General features: G+C 32.6%; 1 protein-coding gene across 12 annotated transcripts in view; it reads right to left on the bottom strand.

Annotated features, from left to right (window-relative positions):
* Positions 1 to 26,332, bottom strand: part of VPS13B (vacuolar protein sorting 13 homolog B) — a 798,456-nt gene that overhangs the window by 377,638 nt on the left and 394,486 nt on the right. For 10 of the 12 annotated variants that reach the window (XM_059994971.1, XM_059994970.1, XM_059994972.1 and 7 more), the window contains 5 exons: positions 21,480 to 21,683; positions 6,812 to 6,983; positions 6,191 to 6,305; positions 3,492 to 3,633; positions 243 to 651 (listed from right to left, as the gene is read on the bottom strand). In XM_059994971.1, the coding sequence (XP_059850954.1) occupies positions 243 to 651; positions 3,492 to 3,633; positions 6,191 to 6,305; positions 6,812 to 6,983; positions 21,480 to 21,683 (1,042 nt within the window). Of the gene's footprint in view, positions 1 to 242; positions 652 to 3,491; positions 3,634 to 4,194; positions 4,262 to 6,190; positions 6,306 to 6,811; positions 6,984 to 21,479; positions 21,684 to 26,332 lie in introns of those variants that run through there. The other 2 variants (XM_059994976.1, XM_059994981.1) reach the window with 2 other exon arrangements.

Raw genomic sequence — 26,332 nt, 5'->3', positions numbered from 1 at the left:
CTAAAGAAAAAAAATCTCATATTTCTTACTCTAGTAATTAGTAGAGTCAGAAACATACCCAATATTTTGATATAACTCCTAAAGATTTAGTTGTAAAGTGACTATAACATATTTACTCTTTTTAAAATACACCAAACTGCAACCTACAACCTGCTACCATATTACAAAAAGAAAAACTAAAGTCCTTAGATGTAGGTTATTGAAAATCAGAGCAAAAAAAAAAAAAAATTCTGAAAACATACCTTCAATACTTGGCTGCATTTCTTCTGTTTTTGGAACAAAAATTCTGATTACACTTGTGTTGATATAAATCAAAGGTAAATTGCGTGAAGTCAGCGTATGGGTCCTCATGGGCTGACCAGGAGATTTTCTTTTCTCTTTTTGGGTCCTTGGTAGTTTTGCTTGAAATATACTTGCAGTGGCATTAAGTAAAGGAAAACAAAGGACAATATCAAAGGCTTGTGCTGAAAGAAGTATTTCATGAAGAAAATGAGGGGAACCATCTGTTAAACCTTCAGGTAACTTATGAAAACTTCTTCGCTCATTTCTTGATGTTAACTTGTGGCGAACATTTTTTGTTACAGCTTTTGTATATGTCAAAGAGAGAAATCCATGCTGCTGATGAGAGCCATCTAGAAGTTTTGCAGTTGTCTGTTCCAGAAAAAGGAAATCACAATACATGTTTATTAAAAAAAGGGGAAAAAAACACAAAACAAACTATTTGAAAGCAGAAAACAATCTCAGTTGATACTTTAATCTTTTATCACGTCCACACTTTTTTTTTCATGACTGGTCAGCTGTTTATTACAAATAAAAAAATAAAAGCATACTTCTTAATGAGCACATTACTGATCAAGTCCATAAACAGGGCAAAAGCCTCTAAGACAAAATGACTGAACTTGAAGTTAGGAATCCTGAATTGTAGTTCTAGATCTTGAGTGAGGTAATTAACCTCTTTGTGCTTGTTTCTATAATTTCTACTTTTTCTGTAACGTTCAGAATTTAGAACAGATCGTATCTAGATTTATCTTTTCATTCTTGATAATTTTTCATTAAGAGTAGTAATATGCCGTCATAATTTGGGTCAGAGAGGGGTTTTCTACGCACGCGAAATTGAAATACCATGTTATGTATTTCCATTTGTGAAATGGAACCAATGGTTTTCCTGAACCAATTAATGTACATAAAATTCTAATTTGCATATTACTCAAAATAAAATTAGACTTAAGTTGTTATATTCCACATTCCCAACCCCTCTTCCCAAGGCCTGATGAAGATTTTTAGGTATTTGAGTCCAAAGAGTGATGTTAAGAGAGGAAGTGAACCGAGGAAGAAGAACAAGAAGGAAATACATTCACATAAAAAAGAAAAAAGTTAGAAGTAGCAAAGCAGCAATGTGTTTGAGCCTGTTATCCCATCACTAGTAAACCTCTTCTACTTCCATTTTCTTCCTCTCATTTTGTTGCCTATCACCTAATGAAAAGAAAATAGTATGAAATTCAGTTTTTACTGTTACTTTTGTTTTTAACCTGGACTTTATAAAGAAGAAAGGTGAGATAAAATTTACCTTTGCATATGTTTTTTTCTCAAAGTTAATTTTCTCCCCATTAAAAAAAACTTGGAAAGCAGGCATTACATGAACATGCAATATAATCACTTTTCATATAATTGTCCTGCCCTTAAAGCATTTTTTACTATTTCCAACTTTCTCACTGCCTCTTATCTAACTCCCCTTTCTTTTTGCTTTCTACACTCAAAATCAAAGGAAATACAGTAAAACAAGAAAAAGTGATCCCAGTCTTATCGCTATGATGCTAGATTGCAGGCAACAGTGGATGGAGAAGGGTGCTGTGGTATGGCCCCAATGGAAGAGGCCACAGCAACAGTGTCTCTAGGTGTCTCAACCAGGAATTAGGGTGGGGAGGGGTAGAATCAACCACTAATCTAAATAACCCACCTCAAATCTTAATTAATGGCAACATCTGAATCCTGGAAATAGTATAAAAAGTGTTTCAATGTATAAATGTTTTGATTTGGGAAAGATATTTTTAAACATATTGAATGTAGGTACTCTTGAAAGGTCAACACCCATGAGAGCAAGTGTGTTGAACTGCTATATCCCTAACTCCCCTAATAAAAGGCGGGAAAAATTAAAGAATGAACGAATACTAACTGGAGTTGAGATAATATAAATATTACTTTTCATGTAGTAATAATCAATATTTTATACTATTTAAAGTGAAAAGTTAGAAAGCAATGATGATTACTGAAATGTTAAGAAAATTTAAAAATTTAGAAAAATTGATAAGATTTTAAAGGGCATTAACATGGTATCTTAAATGGGAGTGAAATCCAAAAGGGAGGGGATATATGTATATGTATGGCTGATTCATTTTGCTGTGCAGTAGAAGCTAACACTGTAAAGCAACTATACTCCAATAAAAATTAATTTTAAAAAACTCAAAAAAAGGGGCATTAACAATAATTTTGGTTTTCTTTCATGAATACATGTTAAAATAAAGAAAGCTCCTCATGGATGCTAATGAACAATTGAAGAGAAGAAAATAAATATAAACAGAGCTTCCATTAACATAAAAAATTTTCCAGACTAGACTAGAAAAAATTCAAAATCAGAAACTAGTATTTGCTATGCAAATACAATGTTAAACACTAGATCTAAGAACGCAATTATTTAAAATATTTGTCTAATTTTTACACTCTTTTTAAAGATATATGTCTTAAATTCCTTTTGAGCTACAGAAAAGGGGAAGGAAAGAAATACTAGTTTACACATGCTAAGAAAATGTCTAATAATGTTTGCACTGATTTAATAGTTTCTTAAGAAAACTGCTATTACCATTGTGATAATCTGCTCTTAACATTTAAAAATTACATGCATTTTTATTGACTTTAAAAATGTCACTTAAAAGAACTTGCTTAATAACATATTCAGATATTTTGTACCACTAGGGAAAAAAAGGTTCTAAACTTCTAAAACCCACTGATATACAGTCTACCGTTCATCTTCCGTCCAGTACATGACAGACATACAGCCTTGTCCAGATATAACAGGCACCAAATAAGGTACTTGGAGTTAGTTCTGAGAAGGAAATGGTATAATAATAGGGAAAAAAAGCAATGTAAGGAAGAATCATAAAAGGAATGACAAAAGCAGTATGGTCAACTCTTGATCATTCAATACATGTATAATTTAACAAGCATATTCAACATCCTACTTTGATTTTCTAATGCTGATGGTAAAAGTAGTTTATATTCACAAAACCAGAATGACAAATAGCATACTCAAGTAACCCAGAAACAAATTATAGTGAAAACCAGTCTATCATTTAAGAATACATTATAGTTCATTTACAAAGTGAATGATACAGAGGAAGATGAAAATCAAGAGTTGACTCTATGGATAGTTCAATTCCTTCTCTGGGTTCCTGTTAATGGGAGTTCTGTAGCATAATTTAAAAATGATTTCTTACAGAAGGAAAGAAGCCAGAGCAATTACTGAAAGGGTCCTGCTTGCTGATGGGTCGAACCAACAAGGTGCGTCTGTTCAGCTTGTCAGTACAGGAAAGGAAGACACCTCCACATTGCCCCAGAGACCAACACTCTTCCCCAAGGCTTGAGGTGATGGACAGGAGCAAAGAAGGTGAAAAGACAAAAAGCAATAAAAGCCATAAGCAAAAAAATCTGGATAGTTTTAATTCTGCTCAAGTTTGCATAGGTTTAGGTTTGAGCCACTGCTAGGTATGGCCTCTGCCTGGACCATCTTCTGCAAAAGCATTGTTAATGGAAGTAAACAAAAAATAGTTGCTTTTAATGTAAATGACTACTTTTAATTTATAATAAAGAACAATCCAACATGAACTCACTTATGAATAGGAAAAACTTCTAAAAGGTCAACATAATAATACATTAATGGTAAAGTATATTAATAAAAGCAATCCTACCTTTGTGTTATTGAAAAATTTACTTAATTGCTCTAACAGGAAAATGGATACAAAACACAAGCAGCTTAAAGGAAGTAATAGTTTTATTTTATAATGTAATATTGGAAGAAAAGGTCAAAAAGAATTTACTGAGCTCTAATTCTTGTAACCATTAGTCCCGTTGCATGAAAGAACAAAGAAAAACAGTTTATAATATATTTTTTAAAAATCATAATTACTAAATGAGTCTCACCACAGGTTTTTCTTTGCACTGTAGAAATACTCCTTCAAAATGTCCTGACTGCCAACCTTCCCCTGGCCTGGAAAACATAAGTTCACCTTATCTGTTCTCTTCAATTTTTCTGAGTTAAAAAAATTGAGCATATATAACTATTTCAAGTAGTTCTGATGTAAACAACACTACACTGAACTAAAACGTGGATCTGACAATGCAATCAACAGAACAATTTACATTAGCACCACACCCTGGTAGTTCTTCAGAGAAGCATTTGTCTTAATGATAAATTCTATATTTACGAAGGTTATTTTTCTTTCTCACCCATGAGACTCTAAGGTCCATAAGGACATGGTTTATGTCTATTTTTGTTAAACACTATATTCCTAGTGCTTAGCATAGTGCTTGGGACATAATATACATTCAGTAAATATTTTGATTAAATGAATGAATAAATTATCTAAATATTTAAAACTTACATAAATTTAACAGTAAAATCATTGATAATCTAGAACATAAATTGTAATATTCACATAATCAAGAAATGATTTCAGCAATAAAGTAAAATTCATGTATCACTTGCTAGGATCATTTTGATATAGAGATATACCATTCAGAAGAAACTGAAGAGCTAACCATTCCATTATCAAAAATCAATTAATGATTCACTGTTACTACAACAAAAACAATTATCATACACTTGGTAAAATAATACTATTATAACAGGTCTTAATATAAACCCAACAAAATATTTTGACCATCACAGTTATGACATAATTTTTTGGCTGTGACAGAGTTGAGAGCTGTTTACATGAACAATATGATATGTGTAATAAAGAATGAAAGTTCAAATGTTTTTAATGCATAATTAGAAACCCGTTAAATAAAAAAGACTTCGGGGCTTCCCTGGTGGCACAGTGGTTGAGAGTCTGCCTGCTGATGCAGGGGACACGGGTTCGTGCCCCGGTCCGGGAAGATCCCACATGCCGCGGAGCGGCTGGGCCCGTGAGCCATGGCCGCTGAGCCTGCGCGTCGGAGCCTGTGCTCCGCAACGGGAAAGGCCACAACAGTGAGAGGCCCGCGTACCGCAACAACAACAAAAAACACTTCGGCTTTTAGAGTATATAATGCATCAATAAAGGTACAGAAACATGTGTACTTCTGCAGACACTTAATTGCTGAATGAATAAATATTATGAATCCAGGAAAAAAAGGACTGTAAGGCTGTTTCTTTGCCAAAATACTATGAAGTAGAAAATACGATGCTGTTTAAAAAATAATTTTACAAAAGCATGTGTGAGTTTTATGGTATGTGAATTACATTTCAGTTAAAAAAAACTCAATTCCAGGGTAGTGTTATAAAACAAAAAAAACCTCCTAAAAGCATTCGTATTTTTATTTTGGAAAAATTAATAATAAAATTGCTATATATCTTTATGAAAATATCTAAAACATTACTTTTTTACTACCATTACTTATTATCATAAACAAATCATATTTACTTATAATCTACTTTTGGTAGAAATTTATTAGGAAGGAAAAATGTGATTCTAGGAACATCCACCACATGTTCATTAATCATCTGTGAGATAAGAAAAGTACTCAAAGTTGTAAGGAACATGAGATGCTGCTCCATTTCAATCTATGATATAGGGAATGGATGAGGAATATTCATCAAAAACCAGAGCCATTAACTGTGTCCCAGACATCTTGGCAAATATACAACATGCATAACAAATTGTGAGGTGATTAGTAAAAGCAGCTTATTTCATTTAATATGGCAGTGTGGATATTTATGAACGGATTTGCCTTCTTAGAAAGCAAAACTTTATTATATTCCATATATGAATGAATACCAAGTAAAATTAACCAATATATCTTTTAAGAACCATCTTTGGGAATATGTACAGTATTTTTTTAAAAATTAAGGAATCAAATTAAAATATAAAAATTCTTTTATAGACTTTGTTCAAGGAAAATATAGCTTTTCCCATATTCATTATTCATTAATTACCTGCTTCTATAGTGATCAATATTGAAACTTTCTATTTTACATTTCACTTTGGTGTACACATCCTGGACATCTATGGAAGCACTGAGATCTTCTAGTTCACTGACCATACAAAGTTCTGCAATAAGAAGCAAATATTAATATCAGTATAGGGTTCACAATCAATATTAAAACTTTCTATTTACATTTAATGTTAGCATGTATATCCTTGACATCTACAGAGGGACTAAGACTTTCTGTTCATTAACCACATAAGATTCTAAAATAATAAGGAAAATTAGTATCAGTATAGGCCTCAAAATTAAGATACGATGCTTATTTCAAAACAGGGGAAATCCCAGTTAATGTATGAAGTGCTACATCTAATATCAGCCAACAGTCTTTGCAATACATTTAGTGATATGACCAATGAAGAAATTACCTCATGGCTTTTGAAGTGAATTTTAATACAAATAAGACAAAATTTAGGTATTATAGGCAACATGTTAGTATTACTAATAGAAATCACTTGAGTTAGACTTAATGATTGATTTAAATGCCAATGATAAATAAAACTAAGTCTCCAATTTCTTCTAAAAATAGTGTTTAATATTTTATCTTTTCAGTAGAAAAGTAATCCTGTACCTGTGCCTTTATTTTCAGGATCTGGAGCAAAGAGCTTTATAGTAATTTTGGGGAGCACCCACTGCATCCACAGGCTAACACGACCACTGGATCCACCAATATTACTTGTAGTTTGTTCCAAGGTAACAGAATCGGAGAATGGTGAATCATCAACTGCTTGTACAGAATCTCCCTGGGATGAGGAATAACAACAATACTTTGTAACATAAATAAAAATAACTAAAAATATATAATTTAAAATCTGCAATTACTGCTTATAACTTATCATATATGATAATGCAAATCATATAAATGTTTATATATAATGCCAGTAATATAAGCATACACTAATCATACGGTTTTCATAGTTACAGTGTACATGCATGCCATTCCAGTTCCTCTAAATGAGTTAGGATCATACCAATGAGTATTTCCTTATAGAGTAGCTATAGCCAAGGGTCAAACTGGGCTCTATTTTGGAAATAAAGTCTTACTACCTCACAGCCACATCCACTCATTTATCTATTGCCTATGACTACTGATTAGCAGAGTTAAGTAGATGCTTTAGAGCTGCTATGATCCACAAAGCCTACAATATTTACTATCTTGTCATTTATGGAAAAAGTTTGTCTATCCCTGCTATGGTGTATTTATGTATGAATATATAATAACCATAGTAAAACACAGCATAATCACCATAATTTAAGAAACAGCAAAACATTCATCATGCCTCACATATTTTAATATTAAGGAGACATTTAAAAGTAGATTCGACAACAGATTTTTTAAATGATTTATATGGTTAAAAGTCTCTTAATTAGAGGTACAGAGCATGAGTGTGTGTGTGTGTGTGTGTATGTGTGTGTGTGTGTTATGGTTATCTTTACAGAAATATATTCGGCAATTTATACATATCCTACAGAAAGGTACAATAAAAATGATAACAATGAAACAAAATGTAAGTAAAATGAGCAGGTTTTTGATAAATACCTCTTAGCTCAAGAAATTTTCCCAGGTTAATATTCAATGTTTTGCACATTTGAGATGGTATTATTTTGTAATTTGATGTACTTCAGAGTGTATCTCCAGCCCAATAAGAGGCAGCTGAAGCCCAAGAATATAACCCTTGGATTACAGACCTCAGCCCAGAAGAAGGGAATCTTGCAGCTTCAGAGAACCTGCCATACATGCTGGCCCCAAACCTTCATCAGAGCATAAGCTTATTCAGGTCAACAAATACATACTGAATTCTGGATATGTATAAGGTCCTAAATTTGGTACTAATAAACTTTCTGTAGAAGGTCTGTTGGGTTGTTTTTTAATCTTTTCAGCAGGTGAAAATAAATCCTGGTTTGAAGATGAACAGCTTCAGTCTCAAAGGCAGGAAGAGATGGTGCCAGAGATAGTGATCACTCACTCATGTATTCTGTTCTTTTAGGATTAGCTACCAAGTATTTAGGTTTTTTAAATCCCAACTTTGCTGTCCATCTAAAACCTTCAAAAAAACTCCAGAACCTAAACTCATTCTCTGTGAACTGATCAAATACACCAGAGCATGCTTACTTTTTTAAAAGATGTATATATATATTCACGTACCAAAATGTTCATTGCAGCTCTATTTACAATAGCCAGGAGATGGAAACAACCTAAGTGCCCATCATCGGATGAATGGATAAAGAAGATGTGGCACATATATACAATGGAATATTACTCAGCCATAAAAAGAAATGAAATTGAGCTATTTGTAATGAGGTGGATAGACCTCGAGTCTGTCATACAGAGTGAAGTAAGTCAGAAAAAGAAAGACAAATACTGTATGCTAACACATATATATGGAATTTAAGAAAAAAAAAATGTCATGAAGAACCTAGGGGTAAGACAGGAATAAAGACACAGACCCACTGGAGAATGGACTTGAGGATACGGGGAGGGGGAAGGGTAAGCTGTGACAAAGTGAGAGAGAGGCATGGACATATATACACTACCACATGTAAAATAGATAGCTAGTGGGAAGCAGCTGCATAGCACAGGGAGATCAGCTCGGTGCTTTGTGACCACCTGGAGGGGTGGGATAGGGAGGGTGGGAGGGAGGGAGACGTAAGAGGGAAGAGATATGGGAACATATGTATATGTATAACTGATTCACTTTGTTATAAAGCAGAAACTAACACACCATTGTAAAGCAATTATACCCCAATAAAGATGTTTAAAAAAAAAGATGTATATATATTTAAATATTAGTTATATGTACTTAAGCTTAGTTTGATAGGCAGCATGATGCATTGAAGACAGTATAGCCATTCTTTGTTCCAATTACACCAAGCAAAGCAGAAAGCTCACTGCTCGTGATGTTTTCATCTAAATGCTTTTCCAAAACTAAGTGGCCCTAAATCTGCTAAAATTGAAATTCCTAGAATTTGAGAAGCTATATAAAAATTCAGGTTTCTGGTTAGCTGTCTAAAGTAACACATCTAATGAAAAGCACAAACTAATCCCAGAAAAAGATACATTTTAGAAAGTCAAATTCAATAAAAGACAGCATAATGTAGTCAGTATGCCTTTCTCTATGGATTGGGTCTTAGAGCAGAAGAATTCATAAATTAAATTCTCCCTCCAACACTTAGAAGAACATTATAATCCCAAGAATGGAAATTGTAGGGAAAAGACCATCTCAAATCAATGAAACCTTGATTTTTAACACTATTAAGTATACTTAGTAGGAATGCTAAGAAAACTGTGGCTTCAAATTTAATAAGCAAGCACTCCTGAGAAAAAGTTTTACTCTCCTTCTTCATGCAGTTTCAATTTTCATTTTGGATTTACAACACTTGGTGCGGTATTGTTAAATATGTTTGTGCATTAATTTTCTGCTCTATTTCTAAATTTATAGCAAAAATTGAGCCAGAATTGGAGACGCTGAACTATTTTCCCACACCTCTTTAGCCAAGGTCTAAAATATACAGTTCAATTCTTTCACCATTTTGTCGCAAATTGACCAAAATACTGAGTTTATTATGCTAGCTGAATTTATCTTTGTTCATCTGGAAGAGCAAACACTTCAGCCCTTCATCCTTGGCCTGCTTCAGAGCTCAGGGATGATCATACTTTTGGCCACACTGCTACTCTCCCTTATCAAAATAACTCCAGCATTCTTTTTCAATCACAAAACTTCCCAAAGGTCTAAACACTTCCACTGCTGTTTGTACTTAAGTCAACGATAACAAGTGGACTGCTGTGGTTTCCACTACCTTTGCTCTCACCATTTCAATGTGAAGGGTGGGAAAAACGAATAACTGTTTTTAAGCTCACTACTTAAGCCTGCCACTCATATTTCCCCTTCTACCACCACTGAGATCGATATTCAGGAAGCTAGAGCTATATCCACTGAAAAGTATACTGCTCCTTATCAACATGTCAACATAAAAAGAATTACTCGTAGTTTAAAGTATAAGTCATCCAAGGATCATATAAGCAAATACTTCTCTTCTACTTAACACAAGCAACTGTTAAGAGCATACTTTTTTAAACTAGATTCATTTATGGTGAATTCTTTATTGTCGAAATAATTTAAAAATAATAGTTCTTACCCAACTCAGCAACAAATACCTTAAATAGTGTTTTTAAATTTTATGGACTTTTGGAATGCAAATATTAATTAGAAATTTAAACATACAGATACATAATATAAATAAGCACAACAAATGTAAGGTGACCTCAGATAAACAGGTTATATTTATGTAATAAAACTATTTGCATAAAAAAATAAGCCAATAATTGAGAAATTAGAGACATTTTCCAGCATGATTATTTTGAAATAAGAAAAGCATGACAACAAAATATTGTGTTGATTCATATGTGAAGGCTAAACAATAACCTGCTTTGATATATGTATTATATATGTATGTTCTTTCAACAGCTACTCAATTAATTAGATGATAATCTAAATGCTAAGATTGCTACATTTTGAATAAAAGTTTCTCCCTAAATGTTGAAGATAAAATCATTTAAAGATAAATATTTAATGAAATAAGTCTATTTTGAGGAAGAGATTTAAAACTATTATGAGACATCCTTAAAATATCAACTGAGTAAAAAAGTTCAAACTAAACTTACTTTCTAAAAGGTTGTCTAGAATAATAATTTGAGGTAGATTGCTGCTTAGGTTAACTGCACTTAAATCCCTGAAAAACTGACAATAGTTTTGCTATAGCAGTTGATGCCAAACAACTTCACTTTTTTTTTTGAGATACAACTGACATATAATATTATAATAGTTTCAGGTATAAAACATAATGATTCGATATTTATATATATTGTGAAATGATCATAGTAAGTCTAGTTAACATCCATTGTCACACAGTCATAAATTGTTTTTTCTTGTGATGAGAAATTTTAAGATCTACTACTCTCTTAGCAACTTTCAAATACACAATACAGTATTATTAACTTCAGTCACCATGGCATACAACACTAGGGCTTATTTATTTTATAACTGGAAATTTGTACCTTTTGACCACCTTCATTCATTTTTTCCCCCCAAATTTTCACTTTGGATTTAACTGAAAATAAATGCATTTTAAATAATTACTGGGGACTAAGAAATGAACCACTTCATGCTGGACTGTTTTCTGGAAATATATATATTTATAATTGAAGTATAGTTGATTTACAATACTATATTAATTTCAGGTGTACAATAGAGTGATTCAATATTTTATAGATTACACTGCATTTAAAGTTATTATAAAATACTGGCAATATTCCATGCTATACAATACAGCTCATACTGGATTTTTTTCAGAACTAGGCTGCTGAAGTAATTTTAATTCCAGAATCAATAAAATATGCAATTCGAATTTTGCCATGACCCTCTAACCTCCCAACATTGTTGGTTAATCTGTCGATTTTTACCTTAGGTTGAGTTATAAATCTAGCATTCATTCATCATTTTAGATTTTTCTAAAGCTTTAAAATTATTTCTTTAAAATGCTGTGAATAAGGATGACATTATCAAAGACATTATACATATATACAAGAAGTTAAAATGAAAAAATGCTTAATGGTTTGCCTAAAATCACAACTTAATTGGAGGGATTTAATTTCATCAACACAATATAGCTATCCATAATAATTGTCCTTCCTACATCACCTTTATGGAAAGTACTGAAAATCCAGAAGTTCAAAATAACATTTTATATAATTAGAACAGCTTCCAAAAGACTTAACAGGGCTTCCCTGGTGGCGCAGTGGTTGAGAGTCCACCTGCCGACGCAGGGGACACGGGTTCGTGACCCGGTCCGGGAGGATCCCACATGCCGCGGAGCGGCTGGGCCCGTGAGCCATGGCCGCTGAGCCTGTGCTTCCGGAGCCTGTGCTCCGCAGTGGGAGAGGCCACAACAGTGAAAGGCCCGCGTACCGCAAAAAAAAAAAAAAAAAAAAGATTTAACAGTTTATGTACTTAACCTTATAAGGGAAATATGTGAATGTGTATGTATTTGTGTATTGTGTATCTATTTGCTTTGTTTACTTGTTATTAAAACAAATCATCAAAATGTTAGCACTTTCAAAGGCAGTTTTTATTGTTGGGCTATCTTGTAAGCAAAATGGCATAAATATTTCAATGAACATGATTATATAGTGTTTCACTTTCCTGAACATCTCCCTGAACACAAATTTTTGACAACCTTAACTAGCTGAAATACAGTGAAATATGTTCTACAAGTGTACAGGTTAAGCCTTACTTTGGGTCCATGGTAAGAATTAGCGTGCCAGAGACATCTTGTTTTATACCAAAATTTTTGCTCACCCTTCTACGTAATACAGAATTTTCTCTGGGAAGCAGCAATGCAGTGATGGGCTAAATTTCCCAGTGTACCTATATATTAGGTGTATACACATATCCATCCCCGAAGTTAAATATTATAAATTCTGCTAAAGATAAAGGACTAAAAGGCTTAATTTCTTTTAAAAGCTGAATATTATTAAGCTAAGTATCCAATTTAAGAAATTAGAAAAACAACAGAATAAACCCAAGAAAAAATATCTATCTTAGCCTAAGTAGTGGAAAAACGTTACCCTTGAGACTTTTTAAACACATCTCTGGGTTACATGTAGGTTTGAGGGCTTGATTTCATACTACCGAAATGTTTCAAGAAACATCTAGCTACGAAATTAACAGTAAAGGGGTCCCAGGCTAGTGATGGCCCTTGGAGTCCCTCAGAGAAGGAAACACAGAAAATCCCTATTGGGGAAGAGGCCCTCATACACTATGCAAGAGTCTCATAAAGTCGCACTAGTGAAGAACTCCCAATAGAAGAGCACATAACACGTAAAGAAACAGTCTACTAAGAGCAAGGGTTAAGAATACAACAGTAGGATTAGACTCTCAAGAAATTCAGATAACAGATCTGATAAATAATATAAAAGAATTATGTTTAAAACAACAAAAGACATAAAAACAAACAGAAAAAATAAACTCAATATATGCTTTTATGAATTCATATGAAAATATATTTGTAGTGACAATGAATATATACATCTCTATGCCCCGTACTATAATAAATCAGATTTAATTTCGTCAAAATGAGTTGACTTCCCAAATTGTTTAACATCCATATATTAAAGAACAATGTGTTTAAAACCTACTCTGTACCAAGCACTATTGCTTGGTACAGAGTAGGTGCTGGTTGCTCAAATTAGGGTTATCCTATGATGATAAAGATAATAGGTGACGGGTGATAATAGAAAATTTATAGTTCACATCCAGTATGGCACTGAAACAGTATAATCATTATTTAACACTGTTACTTCTGAACCAATATAAACCTCTCAGTGTAAATCATTTTACGTCCAACCCATAATGTTTGACTTATCACTTATTTCAGATGAAAAGAATAGTATAAAAGTACAACTAACGTGGGAACAGAAAAAGTAACAGTGTCAAATTTTCAATACGTCTTTTGCTATTTGAACAAAATCTGTTAGTGCTGAAACATGCTAGAAGGTTTCCTTAACAGAAAATTATTATCAAAAAAGAAAATTATGTTCAACTTGAAAATATTGCCTAATATTTAAAAAGTTAAGTGAAATATTTATTCAACATATTACTGGAAGTCTTAGCCACAGCAATTAGGCAAGAAAAAGAAGTTAAAAGCAACAAAATTGGAAAGGGAAAAAAGCAAAATGATCTCTGTTTGCAGACAGCATGACCTTATATGTAGAAAATGCTAAAGATTCAACAACAAAAAATTTTAGAACTAATAAATGAATTCAGCAAGATACAAACCCACATCTGTGTTTTTGCACAATAACAGTGAACAATCAGAAAAGGAAATTAATAAAACAATTCTGTTTATAATAGCATCAAAAAGAATAGAATACTTAGGAATAAACTTAACCAAGGAAGTGAAAGACTATAAAATATTGCTAATAGAAATAAAAGAAGACACAAACAAATGGAGAAATGTCCCATGTCCATGGATCGGAAGACTTAATGTTAAAATGGGAAGTTATTGTTTAACAGGTACCACATTTCAGCTGGGAAAAATTTTAAAAGTTTTGGAGATGGTTGACGGTGATGGTTGCACAACAATGTGAATGTACTTAATGTCACAGAAGGGTACTCTTAAAAATGGTTTAAAAAGGTAATTTTATGTTGTGTATATTTTACCAGAATAAAACATTTGACATAAAAACATTAACTGGGACATAAAGTCATAATTGCACAGTATCAAAAGACAGTGTATTTGTTTAGCATCTATAAAAACTATGTTTATTAGTTTCATTTTATACAGCCTGGGCTACCAGAATGCCATAAAACATCTTTATTTTACCACTAAGTATTACTTTATCAATAATGAGTAGTATAAAATTCATTTTCTAGGAATACAGCAATACCATTGTTGGAGTTGGGAACCTGGAACAAGATGCTTGCCTATATTCCCTTTATTATGATGACATTAGTGTATTTTGTCTATCCAGTCCTTACCTCTTTTCTAACAATCTTCTAAGTTAAAATTTCTTCTATATGCAAAGAATGCCTAAACTAAGACCCAGTTTGGAATGAGGTATGTGTTACACACAAGTGCCTTTTCAATTAGGATTACCTTGTTGATTATCATGGGAATATACAGTGACTGTGAGAATTTCCGCACAAAACATATTTTTCTAGGTAATAAAACAAGGGGGAACACTTCCCATATCATTTTGTGAAGACAGTGTGATCATGATACCAAAATACAACAAAGATATTATGTAAAAGAAAAGTAAAAGGCCAGTATCACTCATGACTATGATACCAAAACCCTAAATAAAATATTAGCAAACACAATCCAGCAAGATATGAAAAGGAAAATATATTACATCTAAGCTGGGTTTGTTCCAGAAACACAAGATCAGCTTAATATTTGAAAATCAACCAAAGTTACTAGTCACCTTAAAGGAATAAAGAAGAAACAAGTACTGAATATATAATCGTATCAACTGAATAAAAGTGCTAAATAAAAGTGCCAAATAAGTGTACTCCTATAACAAAATGGTCAAGATTTCTAAAAAGAAAACTAAAATCTTATTGAAATTAAAGAAAATACAAATAGAGGAATGAGCCACATTCATAGAGTATATGGACAAACTATACATACTCAGTTAATATTTGTACTAACATATTGAGATGAATATTAACATTATCCCCACTTTTAGAGATAATGAAACTAAATCACAGAGGTTAAATAATGTGATCATAAACTGCAGAGATTAAAAACTCAAGTTGTCTGATTCCGAAGTGACTTCTATAGATTCTATTAACTTAGAATCACACTCAGATGAGCTGGACCGTCCCTACTTTGTGTGACACTAACTTCAATTCACTGCATCTCAATTTTCTAGTAAATGATCTTCCAACAATCCCTTTCAATAGTATAGCTGTAAATTGATGGAATTAAGAGAAACATCCTTCTCACTTGTCAAGCTCTGCAAAATTATTATACCAAAGTCAGAGGAAGGCAATTCTTAAAGCTGACAAAGTAGAGAGTCTATGACAATAAGTGGGAAGCAGCACACAGAATTTAGCTAGTTTTCCCCAGGAGAAAAAAAAAATACACCTTAGAGAAAATAAATTACTAGCATTCTATTTTTCTGTTTGCAAGGTTACTAGGGAAACTAAATAAATGACTTCTAATTTTCACTTTTTTCCCTTTAGTACCACATTTTTTGGCAAAACTTTGAAATACGCTTGAATACAGTTAGGGATAATATTAAATGCCATTTTAATTCTATACCATTCATGCTGGTACTAAGCAAATCTCATTAAAATGACAGAAATGTGCTCTTCTGAGTAAGAAAATCAGTACTAAATAAAGTATATTTAATGATTCTGCATTCACTTTCCTCTACCCCCTAATTTCTATACCAAATAACTCAGTTATCAACATATAGAGCTGGCCAAAAAGTTTTTTCGGGTTTTTTATAATATCTTATGGAAAAACCCAAACAAACTTTTTGGCCAACCCAATATTTCAACAGGTAAAGAAAAATTAAAATAGCATTTCTGGTATTAGTTTTGAAATGGTTTGTCAGGCACAGGTCATATAAAATGCATATAATATCTTCAGGGAAAAATTACTTCATTAAGAGTTAATCAACCTTTATTCACCAATGTTCATAGTAGCGTTATTCGTAATAGCCAAAAGGAGCAAATAACCCAGACATCCATCAACAGATCAATGGATAAAAAAAGTATGCTATATACACAAATGAAGTAACACTCAGCCATAGAAGGCATTGAAATTCTTATACATGGATGATGTATAAAACATTCTTCTTACTACCTGGATGAATCTCTAAAACATTATACTAAATGAAATAAGCTAAACGAATACTTATGATTCCTCTTATGTGAGACACCCAGAATAGGCAAATTCACAGAGACAGAAAGTACAGTAGAGGTTACCAGGGATGGGGTTGGGAGGATGGGGAGTCACTGTTTCATGGGAAAAGAGTTTTTGTTTGAAATGATGAAATAGTTTTGGAAATGGATAGTTGTTATGGCTGTGCAACACTGAGATTATTCATTTAATGCCAGGAAATTGTACACATAAAAATGGTTAAAATGATAAATTTTATGTAACTTATATTTTACCACAATAAAAAAAATTTAGCAAAAAGAGTTACCAATGATATTGAGAATCTAATATAATATGTACAAGGCAGAATGAGAAAAACAAAGATTCCAAAGACCAGTTCTTGGTACTCAATGATGTTAAAGAAATTTAAATTCAAGTAACATGGCACACTAAGTTGAAATGAATGTTTTCCTTTTCTACTACAAAAGCACGGAAATTCTAGATAAAACACAAGAATTTGTTTTAATACATTAAAGTGCTGTATATCTTTTCTTTGGTCTTGTAGACCTACTCTTCAATCATTAATACCCTCTCTACCTGGGAGGCTAATCTATGCGAACAATATGTACAAATATTCTTGTCCTCTGGTTTCTGGTCATTTTCAGCTAATGAGGAACATGGCAGGAGATAGAAAGGAGGGAGGAGAATGAAGTCAGTATTATTCCCTGTTCTCCCTGCCCGTAAGCCTATTTATGGCAGAAACATCCCAGCGTTACTAGCTCCAGGTACTGTACTATCTCCTGTGGTTTCCCTTCCCAGTCAACACCTTTGTCCTTATGAGAATGTCATCTTTTTCTAACTAATATAACAGTTAAACTTGAAATAAATAAAGGGAAATCTCAAGATGTCAGAAATGAAGAGGAAACACAAAGTCAGGGTAACGACTGGGAACTGAGTCATTACAGACTCAGTTTTCCTTTATAGATTATTACAAGATATTGAGTATAGTTCCCTGTGCTATACAGTAGGTCCCTGTTGTTTACTATTTTATATACAGTAGTGTGTAGATGTTAATCCCAAACTCCTAATTTATCTCCCCCCCACCCCTATCCCCTTTAGTAACCATAAGTTTGCTTTCTATCTCTGTGAGTCTATTTCCGTTTTGTAAATAAGTTCATTTCTATCATTTTTTTTTAGATTCCACATGTAAGTGATGTCATATGATATTTGTCTTTCTCTGTCTGACTTACTTCACTTAATATGGTAATCTCTAGGTCTCACTGCAATCCCACTCCCGGGCACTTCTCTGGAGAAAACTCTAATTTGAAAAGATACATGCATCCCAATGTTCATAGCAGGATTATTTATAATAGCCAAGACATGGAAGAAACCTAAATCAACAGATGAATAGATAAAGAAGATGTAGTATATACACAATGGAATATTACTCAGCCATAAAAAAATGAAATAATGTCATTTGCAGCAACATGGATGGACCTAGAGATTATTATATACCATATATTTAAATTTGTATGCAGACAGTTCTGTTGCTTACATGACAGTGTTGTCCACAGAATGTCTTCTTATAATCAGAAGATTATTAGTCAATGATTAGCAAGAGCAAAGGGATGCTAGAGCTTCCTGGGAATGCCAAGTCAAATAGGCATAAAGGCCTATTATGGATTATAACAAAATACATGCATAACCTCTCCACACTGTCCTCCCTAGCCCCATTCATTAAGTAGTTTCTCCAGTAAGAGGACACGGTTTTATCTCCATTCAGTCCGTAACACATTTAAATATACAGGAAACTTCATGAAAATTAGAAAAACATTTTTTTAATGGAATTCAAAGGATCACAGTAACATATCTACCATGTTGGAACTCAAAACAAAAGGAATAAAAATTACAAAGGTCATTACACACAATTTTACCAGCACTATAAACAAAAGGAAATGGGAAATGAAAGCCTGGGCACAAATTCTGACTTCTGGATGAATTAAACGACCACAGATTTAATCATAGATGAAGCATTCATACAAAAAGGAGAAAACAATGACTATATTTTCTGATGTCATCATTTACTGGCTAATTCTCAAAGAGGTAAATTTAAACTCAGATGCAAACATAGTTAATCTTGATCTCCACATAAATATTTTCTTGAGAGCAAAAAGAGAAATTAAACATGAAGTGTTCAATCCACGAACACCTTCTAATTTGTAAAGTTAAATCAAAGTCTTAACATTGATCACCATATCAAAACTGTCTACACAAAAATCTTCCTGCTCTTTATGGAAAACAAACCTAAATTATTTTAAGATATTTCTCAGGGAACAAGCTTCTCAAGTGATTGTAGGTTTCAAATCCATACCAGACTGCTAGCAATCACTCACCTCTTTCTTTTCTTAACCACACTACATAAACAAAAGAGGGTACATTTTGAAAGTATTTACCACATTTTCCCCCATAACTCTGTTACCTTATGTAAGCTGCTTTATATGGTCTTTCTGGAATATTAATGTGAATCTTCTGCATTAAGATTCTTTCACTTTCAGATCTTTTTCACACAGATCAGATTAAATCCATACCTAATACAAAACTAACAAATCCACTAGAAGCATTTTCATTATTTATCTTTATAACCCAATCAGAAAAAAACCCTCAACATTCTAAGTTTAAATTAATTGCAGTCATGTAAGGAACTTATTTTTGAAATCAGAATTAATTTTTTTAAGTGACTGAGAAAATGTCTCCCTTGTTAATCTCTCCCTTTCTTAACTTCCTCACCATTCTTCTAGTCTATCACATTTATTATATACCTACTAAAACAAAATTGATACTAATGCCTTTTTCACTTTTGAAGATCCATCTCATATGTTACTGCCTTTGTAAAATACCTACAGATTCCATAGAATGAATTTGTTAATAATTTCTCTATAATTGCAGGGCATGCTCATCTCTATTACATCTTATAATCAGGGTCACCATGTCCTTCTGTATAGGTTGGACACTACACAATTCTAGAAAGTACCATTCAATCTGTACTTGTGTGAATGGCAGGCTCTAGATGTATGACAAACAGGTGTGACCATTCCACATGAGCCCTGTCTTTTCTGGGCTTGCAATGTTTTCTTAAATATTTCTTTCTAAAAGACTACTCCCAAGATAGGTACTCATTTTCATCTTGACGTTCCAATGAATACAGTACTTAGTGAACAACTGTTTAATGAAACACTCTCCTTTCTGCCAAATGTCCACAATATTTAACTTCATTTATCAATTTCACTTGTACTAGCTTTGTCTAGCAATGTATCACCCCAAGCTTTGATTACTCTACCAAAGTATTTCACAAAGTGTATTTTGTGCAATGTTAACATGTAGGCTATGATAAAGGGGTCTTTGGTTAAATGAGTTTGGAGAGTACTGCGTTGAAGAAAGTCAAAGTTTTCTTTACTGCAAGAGCTTTTGTATTCTAACGATATTAATAATCTCCAAGAAAGGATTCACCGTTTTTACCCTAAAAGGATATGTCCCATTGACTCCATAAGGGCACATTCCTAGATTTTCATTTGGGGGGAAAAAAGTAATCCTATCACTTAGGTCATTGTGTTTCTTAAGATTTGGAATGAGCAGGGATACAGAAATTATTTATGCAGGGGTCAAATAGATCTACTCCAGCATGTGTTTATGCAAAAACAAAAACATAACTTCTACCTCTATTATATTACAGTAGTTCTCAGTGGTAAGCCTCTATGGAGTGTTTCAGAAATGTATTAGGGTATTTTTGGTTGACTCAATGATTGGGTGTCACTACTGGAATTTAAGGGTTAGCAGTTAGGGTATCAAGAGGTCCTATGATATATAGGACTGTCCTGAAAAATGAACACTATCTTACAGACAATGAAGTAGGTAAAAATCCTGTTTATAAGTCAACATTTGAGCATAAAACTGAATTCTGTTTTAAATCTAAACACAATATTTTTGCACTTATGCATGATTTTATTTATTAAGAGTTCCAGAAATGCAACTACTGAAATGAAAAGAATAAAAACTTTTGTTTTAAACTTTATCAAGTTTGCCATTACCTCAGGAAATCACAGCAACAACAACGGTACCAACTTGTGGTATTTAACAAAGACCTGCACAAGTCTATATGCGGCAGACACACTCACAGTAATTCTATGTACCTGGCTACTTCATTACAACTTCTAATGTAACCATGCCTGAGCATTTATATATTAAAATAATAATTACTATACCTTAAATTAATTTCCTTTACTCCTTTATATTTTATTCAAAATACTAGATATTTTTGAAATTATATGTATATGTAGGTCATATTATGTTTATTTTCATTTCAGGATAGTAAAGGGGGCTTTATAAAACATTTGTTATTAAAAGGGGCACTGGCACATTGGGTGAAGTTATGGTGTTAAAAATGAAAAGAAAGGCTTCTATGATCAGAAGGAAGAGGAGAGAACTTTGGGTCAGACAAGACTGAAAAATCACTAACCTAAAGATAACAAAGGCACTCTGGTTCTGAGCCTCTTTTGTATCAGCTTCTACATTTCCATACTTCTGAGGAACCATACATTTACTGTCTCAGTTTTTGCCACTTCACAGAACCCCTACTGTCCTAAACTACCCCACTAACTACTAAAAGTGATTAAAATACTTGGACCTAAAAGAAACAGTAATACACAGCCACTGCTACCATAGCTCCTCACGAACCTTCTAAACTCACTAGCTTCCAGAGAGGTATGGTCATCTTCATTCTCAATCCTGATACAGAACTCTGTGGTATATATACCACCCTTCATTTAGTAACAGAATTTTTCAAAAACACTTACCTCAGTAGTAGTTCCAATGTCAGCAGATGGGCTACATGTGCTGGTATCTGGAGGAGCTGTGCCTAAACTGCTTCTAACTGGAGAACTAGGGACAGGCCCCACTATGGACTCCGGATAAGCTGAAAAAGAACTGAGATTGCCTCTCTTCTGAATCTTATTCCAGACTTCATTCATGATATCAGTTAGCTCATATAAGAGCTGCACCTAAGCAGAAGGGAAAAAATAAAAAGGAAAAACAAATCTTTCAACTTCTGGTCACAACTGACTAAAATATTAAATGTGAGAAAATGAAAACAAGTCCAGGGAAATAAGAATATATGAAACAAAAATCTATCATTGTATCACTGATCATGGTATTATATCATAACCTATAATCTGTGATATATAATTATTATATATTATATATACTGTAATTATTATATATATGATGACTATTTTGTCATGATACCACAATTCTGATGAGATATAGAGAAAAATAATTCATATAAAAATATACAATATTAAACATTTTATCATGAATTGAATTTGAGAAATATAATTAATTTATTCATACTTTTAATTTGCCACATAGTCACATTTTGATATTTTATAAGCAATTTAGCATTTCTGTGGGAAAATAATGCTAATAAAATAATGCTAATAAAACAGCTTATTATGGTACAGTAGATTTCTTTTAATATATGACTAATAGAACAATCACAAAGAAATGCCTTTTAAACAGAGGTCAGGATCAAAATTAGAAGCCAAATATATCCTAGTAAACATGATTATTTAGTTATACATGAAATAATTACCATTCTTATTTCTAAATTGTTTACACATTTAAACTTTCTCTATTTTCTGAAGAATAAATCTGAAATTGGATTTCTTGCCCAGCAAAATAAAGTAAAAAAGAAAGATATAACACAGAATAGTAAAAGGAAAATGTTACATATGAGACTTTTCTATAGATAAAGAACATAAACTATCCAACCTACTATTCCCCTCAGATTTGTCATTCCAATATTCAGAAAAAAAAATTGTTTAACTTGCACGTTGTTTGACTAAGTTCTAAGATATTTACATAAGATTTCATAAATAAGCATTAATCATGGAATCTGTATGACAACATATTGCCATATACTGTATAAAACAAGCCTAGGGGGAAAAATGCAAACACAATGTATAAGCAAATCCACAGCTGGATACCATATTCTGCTTGCCATTAAAAAAAAAAAAAAAAAAGAAAGAAAGAAATTCTCATATTTATAAGAAGTTTCAGCCTCAGGACACATCCAGATGATAAAGCTGGCTTCTTATGTGGGCAGAACAGATGCCTAAAAACAGTGTTGTCAATCCTTATTTGATATAAAACAGTATATGGGTTACAGTTTTCTCCTGCTTTTTGTGTGATGAAGTCTCAAATCTCAGGTTATAGCTCTTTTTGTTTAAAAAAAAATCTAATGGCTAGAGATCCTACAAAAAAGCTCTTAGAAAAATTTTAGTTCATATTCTTTTGTCTTTCATAATCATGAGTGTTTTCTAAAAAGAAACCATTTTGTTCCAAACCAAATTTTTAAAAAGATTATTTTACTTTTTCTTAAACAATTAGAACTGACAAATAAGGAAAGCATAAACAGTTTCTAAATACTTTCAAAGGCATAAAGTTTATTTACCTAAGAGAATTGATGCCGCTTTTATTGTCACTACTTCTGGTTTCCTTTAACTGTTACCATTAAAAAATTGTATATGAATGTCACCAAGTACACTGTGTATTCAGCATGCCAAGCAAACACTGACATAAACTTTAAACGTATTATTATTTTCAAAGAAGAAAGCTGCTATCACAGAATCCAGACTTCACAAATTCAGAGGTTTTAAAAAATAGAGCAAAAATGCTGAAGATAAATGTTCAACTCTTATCCTTCAAGCTGTACTGAAAACCATGCCAACTAAAGCCACAATGAGCTACCACTACCCACCTATTAAGACGTCTGAAGTTAAAAAGCATAACCAGACCAAGTATCAGTAAAGATGCAGAGCAGCTAAAACTCTCATTTACTCTGATGGAATGCAAAATTTAGAATACAGTTTGGCCATTTCTGAAAAAAACATATACCTACCACGTGAATGAGCCATTTCCTAAGTGTTTCCCCAAGAATAATTAAAATCTATGTCCACACAAAGACCTATATAAAAATGTTCACAGAAGTTTTATTTGTAATAGTCTAAAACTGGAAAAAATCTCAAATGTTAACCAATAAGTTAACCAACAATACAACAGAATACTTAGCAATAAAAATAAATTAGAGATTCATGCAAAACCAAGGATTAACCCCAAAATTATTATGCTGAATCAAGGAAGCTAGGCAAGAGAGAGAGAGAGAGAGAGAGAGAGAGAGAGAGAGAGAGAGAGAACGCAAACTGTATGATTCCATTTATACAGAATACTAGCAAATGAAAATTAATCAATAATGACAGTATCAGTGATTGCCTGGGATTGGGGGAGGAGTAAAAGGAAGGATTACAAAGGGGCACAAAGAAACTTTTGAGGATGATGGATTAATGCATTATCTTGATTGTGAAGATGATTTGATGGGTATACATAGTCAAACCTTATCAAATTAGATAATCTAAACATGTGCAGTTTATTGTATTTATGTCAACCCCAATAAAACTTTTTAAAAAGATCTCTAAAAAATAAGCACCACGTGAGGCAGCTTTATATGGGTTATGTATGAAGGTGATTGAATATCAATAATATTTTGCATATCAAATACTGATTGGATATGTAAGATATTAAATATTAAAAAGTAATATTTTATTGTTGAAAAATTAACTGCACATACATTTTCTCATTTAATCTCATAACCAATCAGAAAGAAGACTTAATTGGACTGAAGAGGCTGAGACAAACCTCAAGGGAATACATTCTTGAAGGACAGATAGGATTTAAGTGGGTGCAAAAAGCCATTCCAGTCATAAGAATACCAAGAGCAACAGCCAAGTACAGGAAATGAACAAGACATGACAAAGGGGCCATGACAAGTTTTGCAGCATATTAGGAGAGTCAGAAAGAAGAGAAAATAGAAAGGTAGACATGAAGAAGAAAAACCATGGATATACAATGTCAATGGAAACCAAGCAGGAATGGAACTTCAACAAGCAATTACTGATCCATGTTGAACAAAAAAGAGCTCTAAGTGAATATGAATTTAGAAAGGCTATTTCATTTGGCACACAGGTCGTTACTAATCATTAAAATTCAGTTTCAAAAGAAAGAGTTTTTGCCAAAAACAAAAACATCCTTTTCATACAGAGCATTACACTTAGTCTACTTTTGTTTAAAAGATAAAAATAAAAATCAGGAGCTCAGAGAAATTAAAAATGGGTGATTTGTCTAAGACTACAAATCCAGTTTTGTCCGAACTGAATGCTTATGTTCTTAGACAGTAATGCCAAATTCCATTAGCTTGGTGAAAACTGAACTTACAGCAATAAAAACTATGACAAAATGGATAGAAAAGGAGCATAAAAAACATTATTTCTCTAGTTTTACAACTTAAAACCCAAAAATGCAAAGATACTTTTATGTTTTGGGGAATGCCTTATAGGTAGACAAAATGTATCAATTTATTGGTAGAGGGAAAATTAAAATTTTATTATATTAAAGAAGATTCCTTATTAAAGAAGATTCATTTAATTTTGGAATGAACACAATTTTTAAGGTCTGAGAGACTAGTGCCTAAAGACATTAAAGAGAATTGAGTAACTTTAGTAAAACACTTAAGATAAAAGGCAAGGTTGGTGCAAATCACTCCTAGGAACAAATTCTCTGAATATTCAACCAGGTTAAATACTTACAGCGTCTAAGGCTTTTAATGGCAGTGAGTTCCAGGAACTGACACAGCGATTTAGGTCTCTATAGTTGATACAGAGATCTACAACAATGTCAGACATGACAATAAATTTGGTCTAGGCCTGCCCTACATATAGAGCTTGCACTATATTTTAGAGTATATAAACTAATTGAGGGCTCTGAGCAATAATGAACCAAATTAATTGCTTACAAGAGCAAACACTTCTGACGTCACTCTAACGAATAAACAAAAGAATGGTACTGAAGTAGGAATTACTTGAATGGAATCAAGCTTATACACTGGCTATAATCCAAAGTTCATAAAGCTTCTGACAGTGTATGTGAAATTTAGTGGGCATATACATTGTTCTGGGGAAAAGGCTTTTATAACATTCTCAAAGAAGTCCATGGCACAAAAAAGGATAAGAAGTACTTCACAAAAAACACAAATAAGAAACAAAAAAGCCCCCAGATTAATCAGTGAGAAACCACTCACAAGAAAGAGGTTTATTTTGGGTCATTAATCTTAAAAGGAAAAGTAAAAATAGTAAAAGAAATTTTAGGAACTTATATGCACATGGATATTTGGGCCCACGATACACTATAAGGCAGGACACCCAGAAAATAAAAAGAGACATATAGATATATTTCACTAAGGAAGATTAAACGTTTTTGGCCAAAGATGCCATAAAGTTTGAAGGCAAATAACTGCATTACAGATACAGGGTTTGTATTTATAGAATATAAGGGAGGCTCTTCAAATTGCTAAGAAATTTAATAGAAAAATTAAGTAAATGATATGAAATATTAACCATAAAAAAGCAAATTCACTGGCCAATAAACACTGAAAAATCTGTTCATCCTTATTAATAATCAGGAAAATACAAATTAATGTAAACAACATGAACTGTCAATTCACAAAAGAGCAAACTCAACAGCCAATAAACATTTGAAAAGTTGCTCAAACACCTGGTTTCATTTGCCTTCAACATGAAGGATTTCCTTTAGGATTTCT

Source organism: Delphinus delphis, chromosome 17, assembly GCF_949987515.2.
Source record: "Delphinus delphis chromosome 17, mDelDel1.2, whole genome shotgun sequence".
Lineage (NCBI taxonomy): Eukaryota > Metazoa > Chordata > Mammalia > Artiodactyla > Delphinidae > Delphinus > Delphinus delphis.
Note: the sequence above shows the minus strand (reverse complement) of the source record. Positions and strands in the feature narration are given on the sequence as shown.